Here is a 10,112-nt window from a genome sequence, read left to right as displayed (position 1 = left end):
TCCTTGACAGTTTACTTTTCAGCATCCCCCAATCACTCTCGGCTTGTTCTTCCACAGCCAGGAATACGGGGGGGAGTACCCTGGGTTCGGGCCGAATACCGAGCCCGCCCTCTCCTCGGACAGCACCCCAAATATGCACTTATTCTATCTGACTTATTTATAAATGTGAAATCTAAATTCTCCAGAGGCAGTCACCTTTTCTTTTACTGTCTATGCATCTTTGTTGTAAACGAATTCAACCCAAGCGCTCTTTGATGACGTGGATGATTACGTTACCGTTGCTCATCTGTCCATCATCGATTAAAGCCCGCCCTGCCGGCAATTTGATTGGCTCGGCCTTCTGGAAGCCGAGCATAATTACTCCTCAATGGATCGAGTCCAGACCGAACTTCCCGACCAAAAATGTTGTGGGCGGTGTTCGGGCTGGCACCAAGGCTACATTAGCGTCCTAGTGTCTCATTCCCCTTCTCAGGGAACCATGATTACATTCGTAACCCGAGACGTTTTGTTTATATACCTGTCATCATGTGTTGATTCGCGCTCTTCAGTGACGACACCAGCTGATTAAATGTGTAGAGCACTGAGAAGAAGACTAATAGCGCACAGACGAACAACACATGAAGATACCTCTGTGGTTTCTAACTAAAAGAGCAGCCATGGAGATATAAATCAGGCATACTCATGAATATTAATGAGGTGCCTTCAGTCACATGACCACGTTTTGTCCAGTAAAGGGTTGAGGAGCCGACCAATGAAAACTTCCCAGCATGCTCCTCTCATGAATATGATTAAATACTCGCTAACTCTGCATTATATGTTAATATATAAACACACCACAGTCATTACATATATAGAAACTAACTTACATCACTGATATATGACAATATGCAGCAAATGTTAAAAGAAAAGCAGAGACTTCAGTTTTTAACCAGCGCACAGAAAGCCTGTAGCTTGAATAGGAACAAATCAATGTACTTTTATTCACTGATCCTTCTGGTTCTTACAATGTGATGATTGGTCTGATCACGTGTCTGTGTGAAATGTGCAGCCTCTGTTACGACTGAGCACACCGACCTTCTGATCCACAGAACCAGATATGCAGAGAACACGATACAGTGGATGGATTACATTAATTTAAATAAAACATGATAAATGTTATGTTCTAAATATAATTCACCTTCTGAAATTCACTTGTCATGGATGATTAAGCTCTGGCAATGGGAAAAAGAAGTTTAATGATACTTTGAATTGATTGAATCATTTGCTTCATGAACTGATTCAGTGATTCTCAGCGCCACTCTGGCGACTCCTGCTGGTCAGAACAGTGTAATTACAAGCAGAAACACGCATGAAAACACATTTTACACACACACTGCTAATGTTTAATTGTAGCTTTAATCAATTTAATGCATTTAACTTTGTCTAGCTTTATATTATGTGTTATTTAATTAAATTGTAGGGTTTGTTTTTGTTCGTTTTATAGACAGCTTGATTAATCAGAACAATAAGAGACTTTTAAATACAACTCTTCCTTTTTATTATGACCACATACTACTACTTTTTTTTAGGTATCAGCCATATACCCGATTTACCAATACCCAATGTGTTATGCTTGGGCAGTATACTAATGAGGTGGGTGGGACATGTTTCATGCCATGTTAGATCACATCCTAGAGGCTACGCATAGCTAGCAAAGCGGTCATATAGGGATTGTCAAAGTTTTTCCTGAATTTTTGGTCAACGATACCTACAGTCTGTTTGGTCCAAACAGTCTGTTTGGTCCCCGGGGTTATGTGCACATTTAGTGACTGTACACTCATCAGCCTGTAGATGGTGCTGTTGAGCGAAGGGTTGCTGGTTTAGGATGATACTGTCACACACACACATGCAGGAATACAAACAAACGCAAGCATGCACACACACTGACATCCACACGCACAGACACACACATACAAACACACACGCGCACACAAACACACACACATACACACACACACAGACAGACATGCACATACTACTACTTTTTTAGGTATGTAATGTAAAATGTATTATGTGTACACTTTCTTCACCTAAATCCATAAAATCCCATTCATTTCAATGGGACATTTACTTAAGTGTTCTACTAGGTACAGTGGGAATGAGTTTAATTTTGTTAACATTGTTTTTTTTAAAAACTCTGGGACCAGGGCTACAAGATAAAACCACTTTTTTGGGGGAAAAAATGTTTTTTATTTCAGTAAAACACAACAAACCCATGCCAAAGTCAGATAACTGACTTTTACCATCAACAGGCACCTCAACCGTTTGGTAGAGGTTTGTAAATTTAATGGGAGGGTCATTTGAAAAAAAAAAATCACAGATTTTTCATACTTAGTATGTATAAGTATAAGTATATATACTATTTTGATCCCGTGAGGGAAATTTGGTCTCTGCATTTATCCCAATCCGTGAATTAGTGAAACACACTCAGCACACAGTGAACACACAGTGAGGTGAAGCACACACTAATCTCGGCGCAGTGAGCTGCCTGAACAACAGCGGCGCTCGGGGAGCAGTGAGGGGTTAGGTGCCTTGCTCAAGGGCACTTCAGTCGCTTTTTACTGTTAACCACTGTTATGGATGTGACGTTTTCACATTATGGATGTTAAGTGTCTAAACTTATGACTTTTGATATACAACTTAAATAGTAATGGCAAATAATTACAAAACTCTAAATTATCCATGATCCACAGGAATACTCCAGACAGTCTTTTAAAATATACAACTTATATACATAAACACGCAATACAGCCAAATTGCTCCACATCATTTATTTTTGGGAAAGCCAGTACGGTACATCTAGTTTTACCCAGAATGTATTGCAGTGTAGTCCTACTTAAGATAGTCAGAGTCTTAAGTGCTTTGTGCAACGGTCTTATTTAGATGTCTATCTGAAGTCTGACTATCTACTATATCTAAGCCATAGTCAAAGTCTATCTTTGTGAAACCTTAGAGCTCATCCGAGTGTTGCTAGATCCCCAGACAGCAACATAGTAGCTGTGTCCCAATGCATCCTCCGAAGCAGGGCCGTGCAGAGACCTCTGGAGGGGCAGGTGCTCAAAGTATAAAAGGGGGGCACATGGAACAAGGCTTTAAATAGGGCTGTGTGTTTTCCTGGCTTAAAATGAGGCGGAGGTGGTAAAATCCTAATAATGTATTTTAATAATAAGATAATTAAATTTGTATTTTTTTGTAGATCATCATATAGCCTAATGTGTTTCCCACAGTATTTTTTTGGGTTGAGCTCGCTACCTCTAGGGGTGTCCGGGGGCATGCCCCCCCGGAAGAAAATTTAGTACATTTTAAAGATAAATTCATTCATCTGGTGCACTTTGAGTCACCCGAATCCACTGTTAAAAATAATTAATCCACCCACAAACCGCCCATATTCTTTGATTTAGATATCTTCATCTGATCATCACATTACAATTATTCACATTCTTAGTGTTAAGCATGATAATATGGTAACATATCACACTGAAGTAGGCTGATTTAAAATTAACATTTATATAAAATAAAAGTTCTTCTTTTGGCAAAATTACATTTCCTTAATAGCCTAAACAGTGGCTTTTCTCCCTTCAAACTTAAATTGTCAATGTTTCATTACATCACTGTTTGAAAACTAATTTTTTGTACCTTTTATAAAGGGCATCTTTCCCCTAATTTTATTAAATGTATGCTCCATCTTTCATTTCAAATTCTTAAATTTGATCAATATATTCAAATAAAATAATAAGACACTAGGCTGTTACCAATCAAATTAAATAATTTACATTGAAAAATTATAACTGTATTAAATTAGATTATTTTAAATATTTTTGAATATACATACAAAAATAAGGAATGTTGAAAAGATGATACTTTATGAAACTAAACCGCCAGTAGGAGGCGGCAGGCGACCGTCTTAATGAGCGAGTCATTGAGTCATTCATTCAAACGATTCATTCAAAAAGCTGATTTATTCAGAATGAGGCAGTTTGTGAATGGGTAATTGAATCTTTGACGCTGAATCATGTTGCTGTGAGATGCGCTATGGTTTTGCGGTGATCTTTGTTTGGAACTATTTTCGCTGCTGAAACAGAACAAAAACAGTCATTGCGTCTAAAATGTAAGTGACTTAATTTTAACTATTTGTTTATTGACCTGCTATGAAATCAGTCTCTGTTTCAATCTTGATGGCATTCAGGAAAACAGTTACTTCTATAGCCTACACACTGCAATATAAACAACATCTCTGCATGCTCTCTTCACGTCGTCCTTGTAAAATAATAATAGCCTAATAAGCAAACAAACATCAAAATCACTTCGCTGAGAATGAAACGCCACTTACCAGCAGCCGCAGATTTGAAGATATCTTCTGGTAGTGCGCGTAGCGCGAAATTAAAAAAATGTGCGTGCAGCGTGAGGAATCGTCCCGGATGAGTTCGTCAGGTGAAAGGTCATCATGTGGGTCATTTTATTTACGGCTAAATTATTATTAATTAATTTTACTAATAGTTAGGTTGGGCAGGCATCCACAAAAGGGCCTTTAATTACAAAAAAAGGAGAGGGAATTTTGCCTTGACAAAAGGGCACTTTGGACATCAAGGGGCAAAGGGGCAGGTGCTCGAGCACCCAACGCCCCCCCCCTCTGCACGTGCCTGCTCCGAAGGCCACATATAAAGGCTGATTGCGTCACAGCGGCGCGACACATGTGAGTTAAAGTGTGATTTAGTTCAAATTTACTACCATAAAATTCACTATCATATTCTCTTCTGATGTCGGCCTCTGAAAGTGAAATATTTCTGTAAAGTGAATGTATAATGGAGCTCATTTGAACAACAGTAAACAGTATCACACACTGACCTGATATAAACACACATGTGATTGATGTGATGATTATGAGAGGCTGAACTACAATACACAACATTATTCAACATTATTCAACATTATTCAACATTATTCACTGAGGCTGATTCATGTCAAGTAATAAATTATCCATTGACTGAGACCTGGGAATTACTTTATCTTCATCTTCATCTTCTGGTGGATGGAATCTTCTTGGAGGACGTCGGCGTCTTGCTTGTACTAATTCATCATCCTCATCATCTTCAGATGAACCTAGGACTGTGAGAGATGATGTGGAGCAGAACAAAACATCCGTCAGAAACTGAAAATATCGTGTCGTGAATCTGTCAATCTGTACCTTTAACTTTAATTGTATGAAGGATCAATAATTCAACATGTTTTACACTCATCATAATAAAGTTTACATGTATATTATGTAGAGGACAGTATGAATATATTTATGATGGATTATGTGTTTTATCACTGTTTAATAATGAAACATGATTTAAGATTCCTCTCTGAATTTAGTGTGACTTTAATGCATTTACATGTTAAGAGCTCATATTTAACTCTAGATTCAGTCCTGGATATTCTTATATATTTCTCTTCAGAGAGACCTGACACTGTGAGACGATGTGGAGATTATGATTGTTTGCCTCAGATCTGTCTATCAGTGCCTTTATAAATGTGTGTAATGCAAAACCACTGATGGAGAAAACAAGCATTTGTGGACTTTACACTCAGAAGAGAAACTGACCTTCTGCTGAACATTTAATCCCTTCACGGGGGGAGCAGGGTGAATATTTCCGGTATTTGGGGGCTTGAACTGGCCATTCTCTCGTGGATGATGTGGAGGAAATTTCATCCTCATGTTTAATGCCGAAACCCAGTGTGTGATCATCCTCCAGTGGCTTGAGATCAGAGTTGTCAAGTTTCGAGTTTTTAACTGTGAAGAAACAGCGAACACAATAATCAAAAGTATTTTACACTCATCATAATAAAGTTTCAAGTTATATTGCCACAAAATGAAGCAAAAAACTCAGGAAAAAAAGAAAAAATGTCAACAAAAAAGGTAAACGCCATTAACATGTTATTATAAAAATGTTTGTAATGCAAAACCACTGATAGAGAAAACGTCTCGGTTACTAACATAACCTCAGTTCCCTGAGAAGAGGGAACGACTATTGTGTAATAGTTTACGCAATGGGAAAACTCCTTTTTTGAGAATATGAAGCCAAATTTTTAAAACGCAGCGCAGCATACACAGATGAGCAGCGAGCGCGGTCATTGGCTGTGCTGCGGCAACTGCATGAACCTATGACAGGGCGACTCAGACGCGCAGTCCAATCAGGGCAATTCGCGTCTGCTGCGTTAGAGCCCGCCAAAACGGGCGTGGCCCGAGGCTATAAATTCAGCCCCCCGAGCTGTCATAGGCTAGATTTAATCTCCTTCAGCAAACCTCCACTTCGCTGAAACTCCGGATTGAAGCCTTCGCCGCCTTCACCGCTGTTCTGCTGAGCCATTCCGGCGCGCCGTTTCCTTTCCTGATCACAAGTGTTTGCCGCCGCGACACTTCTAAAAGAGAAATTTCCAGTGAGGCGTTGTTTCAAATGCCTTGCACCAACTAGGCCTCGTGCAGAGGCCCTCTCGTCGGTGGAGCGGAGACCGTCTAACCCTCTGCGCTTCCTGTCTGGGCCGTTACCATGCAGAAGCTGCACTCGCTATGGATCTCCCCACCCTGCGGGCTCGACTGGCTGATTTCGCCTTAGGACGACTCCGCTTCCCGCTCTCTCTCCCCTTGTTTGAGCCGCGCAAACTGCGCCGTTCACAAGAGATGTCAGAGCAGACAGTCACGAGCAATGTTAAGCGCCCGGGGCTAGCTTTCTTTATGTTCAAGAAGCCACCCCGCCCTCGAGGTTGGGTACCGAAACTCGGTTCCAATAGGGAACCGGTTCCGCCGTAAACGGTAGTAACGAGACCGAATAAGAACGAAAATTTCGGTGCCTGATTTCGATGCCTGACCACCCCCTATAAAACATCTCGCGGCATGAATGTTCCTTTAATAAAACATCTCCATTTAACCAGCAGAGCATTCATTTCGATCGTTCGCTGAAATGTGTTTTTTAAATCAATAATGTGTTTTCTCTTGTGGTTCGCGCACACGCGTCTTCACTCGGACGCGCGCTTCAATCTGGTGAAATCATAATGCACACAAACGTGTCCCTGCTTGATATACAACCACTGATGAGCATAATCGGTTTTGATGAGAGAAAAAAAACTGGACGAATTGCTGATTAGAACCCAAAACCTCTGACACGCTTGACGAAAGTTCAAGTTCAGTAGGCTGCCAGTGTGGTGGTGGACATCAGATGATGATAAAAGCAGCCGTTCCTCTTCAGGTAAGTCTAGTATTTTAATGCCAACTGCAAATCTTGCATATAGGCTAGCAAACACCGTTGCTATCGAGTGTGACAACATGTGCAAAATCTTTATCTATACTGTGTGTGTTAAATATTTCTGCTCCGTGTCAGATATTTCTCTGCTTTAAAGTAAAAGTCATAATATGTGAAGACAAAATGTTGATCTTAACTGAAGTGTTTTACATCAGTAGCCTATTAAACGTCACCATTTTTTATTTAATCAGAAATCAGAAAATCTTTAAAGATTTAAGTTAATATTGTGTCCAGTTTGGACACACACACACACACACACACACTCACAAACACACATATTATTTTTTGACAAAGTGTGTGTGATTTCGTTTTCTTAAGTACCAGTTCAAGAACCGTTTAAGCACCGGAACCGTTTAAAAAATACAGAGTAGGTACTGGTATCGGATAAAACCCAACCAATACCCAACCCTACATACCATGCATTCAGTATAAGGGGTTTTTGTCTGTTAACATGGGCCCGTTATTCCGGTCCGGTTACAGAACTACAGTTCGTTATTACAAATATATCTTAGACTGGCCCTCCTTCCTTGGCCACTCTTTATGTTTCCTTATGAAGCCCGTCACTGACTGGCTTATTGGGATCATACTTTACTCTCACGGCTTCAGACATTTGCCTCGAGCTGTATTAGAGCGAAGTCAAGCACGCACAGCGTTTTGAAGGGAAGTTCCCATAGCGTTAGCTACTTACGCAATAGGAGACCTCTCGAAAGGGAACAAGCATTTGTGGGATTGTGAAACTGACCTGTCGACTCGTGAACAGGAGAAGAGTCTCTGGGGCGTTTCTCTCTAACGGAGACTGAAGTGAAAAGGTCAGTTAGTTTAAGACTATAAATAAATGCTTTTAATAATGTCGAATACTAGTGTAAATAATGCATACTTCTACGGTGCAATACGATAATATGATCCTCATGTTTAATGCTGTAGAAACCCAGTGTGTGATCATCCTCCAGTGGCTTGAAGCGGCAGCGAAGAATAGTGTCTTCAACTGTGAAGAAACAAGAGGAACAGAGAACACACACACACACACACGCACACACATACACACACACACACACACACACACACACACACACACGATATCAGAGAGCGATGTTTTCCTCATTTATATGTGCTTTCTGAATTGTTCTTTATTTGCTAACTTCTCAATCTCAGGCTTCTCTGTTAATAAGAGCTGAATCTACATTCAAATACAGATTTTCTGTGTTAAAGGGGTCATATAATGCCATTTTTGTACAAGCTAATATGATTCTTTAGGGTCTAAATGAAAAGTTTGTAATATACTTTAATTAAAAATTCTCATTAGTATTGTAAGAAAACACTCATTTTACCTGGTCAAAAACAGCTCTGTTTTCAGCACGCCGTTTCAGTGTATGTGTCTTTAAATGATAATGAGCTTTGCTGACCCCGCCCCTCTGCTGACCCCGCCCCTCTGTTCTGTGCGAACACCGTAACACAAAAACCATAATGCGTTGTTCATTATAAACGTGGGATTATGAATTATATTGATAACGTCATACATAGAAAACATGCCGTAATGTACCTGAGTGTAAACAGCCACATTCATCCTGAAGCGTGCAAGCGATTTGCAAAGATTAATATAAAGATTAATATAAAGATTAATTAAACGTTACACTCACTTCTTCTTCTGGAGGTGCAGCAGGAACACGAATAGTTGGTACTGATCCGTTTTTTCAGGAGCAGCTTCTTAGCAAAACCAGCTTTACTGACCCTCATTTGTAAAGCAGTCTGGTGAAATGATTCGCGCAAACATGACAGCATTGACGTTGATCATGGGGAATATTCCCTTCGAAAACAAACTCAGCCACTGCGTCTTCAGCGGTTCGGATTTAGGAACATCAAAATGATGCTGTGATCGTTTTTACACCCAAGAACAGAACACCACAATCACTTATGCCATTCTGCTCAGCACTCCAGCGTATCAACACTGACGCGCCGGTTCGCGCGGGCTATGATTGACAGCTCGCTCATGAGCGAGGGCGGGTCTATGTTGAAACGCTGCTGTCAATCAACAGTCGTGGGACGGGCGTCTGACTGTGTGACGTCACATGGTCGAACGGCTTGATTTGAGACGGGGGAATACATAAAAGAAGATTAAAAAAAAACACTGGATGGATTTTTATCATTTTATGATGGTTGTGTACAGGCACTGCCAACACACATTTCAGTACAATCAACTTGTAAAAGTGCATGTACCATTATATGACCCCTTTAACATCACAATCTCCTTCACATATGTCAGCTAATGTACACAGAAGACTGAAGTGTTGGACTTACGTTGGTCTTCAGGAATGAGTTTTCTCTTTAACTCCTGCACTGTGTTCCTGAACTCCTCTTCTGAATTCGCCACAGAAACTCTTCTTCTCTCCAGTCCGTGTCTAATATCTGTAAAGTAGATCTGGAAACTCATGTTGAATGTGCTCGAACTTTAACTATATTCCCTCAGGATCTAGTAGTTCTGCACTGATGCTCACAGTGATGATAGTTTCACTTCCTCAGTTTAAACTCTCATGTTCAGTCTCCGCCCACTGTGTCAGAGTCATTTCTCTTTAATTAAAGCCCTTTAAATAACTATAAATGTATAATAACCGTTAATAACTATAACTATAAAAATAACTATAACTATAAAATTAACTATAACATAACTTTGCGTCCACATCAACAAACGATATAACGGTATGTTTATTCTGCGGTTTCAAATCAGCCCTATATATATACATATATATATATATATAAAATATATATATAATAAACGTGTGTGAGAGAGTTTTTATT

At 39.9% G+C, this 10,112-nt stretch overlaps 1 protein-coding gene across 1 annotated transcript; it reads right to left on the bottom strand.

Moving 5' to 3' along the window:
- Window positions 1-3,709: 3,709 nt before the first annotated feature.
- LOC307151576 (uncharacterized protein) lies at window positions 3,710-9,817 on the bottom strand. The gene is made up of 5 exons (XM_079859672.1): window positions 9,615-9,817; window positions 8,197-8,304; window positions 8,062-8,115; window positions 5,624-5,812; window positions 3,710-5,145 (listed from the first exon to the last, which is right to left on the bottom strand). The coding sequence occupies exons 1-5, from the start codon at window positions 9,745-9,747 to the stop codon at window positions 4,982-4,984; spliced, it is 648 nt and encodes a 215-aa protein (XP_079715798.1). The 5' UTR covers window positions 9,748-9,817; the 3' UTR covers window positions 3,710-4,981.
- Between the last annotated feature and the right edge of the window lie 295 nt (window positions 9,818-10,112).

This window comes from Squalius cephalus, assembly GCF_949319135.1.
Source record: "Squalius cephalus genome assembly, chromosome: 23".
In the NCBI taxonomy this organism is placed as follows: Eukaryota; Metazoa; Chordata; class Actinopteri; order Cypriniformes; family Leuciscidae; genus Squalius; species Squalius cephalus.
This window is presented reverse-complemented; position numbering and strand designations above follow the sequence as displayed.

Bases quoted from the DNA above. Each gene is read 5' to 3' on its own strand.
- LOC307151576 (XM_079859672.1), bottom strand. From the start codon at position 9,747: ATGAGTTTCCAGATCTACTTTACAGATATTAGACACGGACTGGAGAGA. The intron at 8,305-9,614 runs GTAAGTCCAACA...GTTTCTTCACAG, and splicing joins ACTCATTCCTGAAGACCAAC to TTGAAGACACTATTCTTCGC. The intron at 5,146-5,623 runs GTCAGTTTCTCT...CATCTCTCACAG, and splicing joins GATTAAATGTTCAGCAGAAG to TCCTAGGTTCATCTGAAGAT.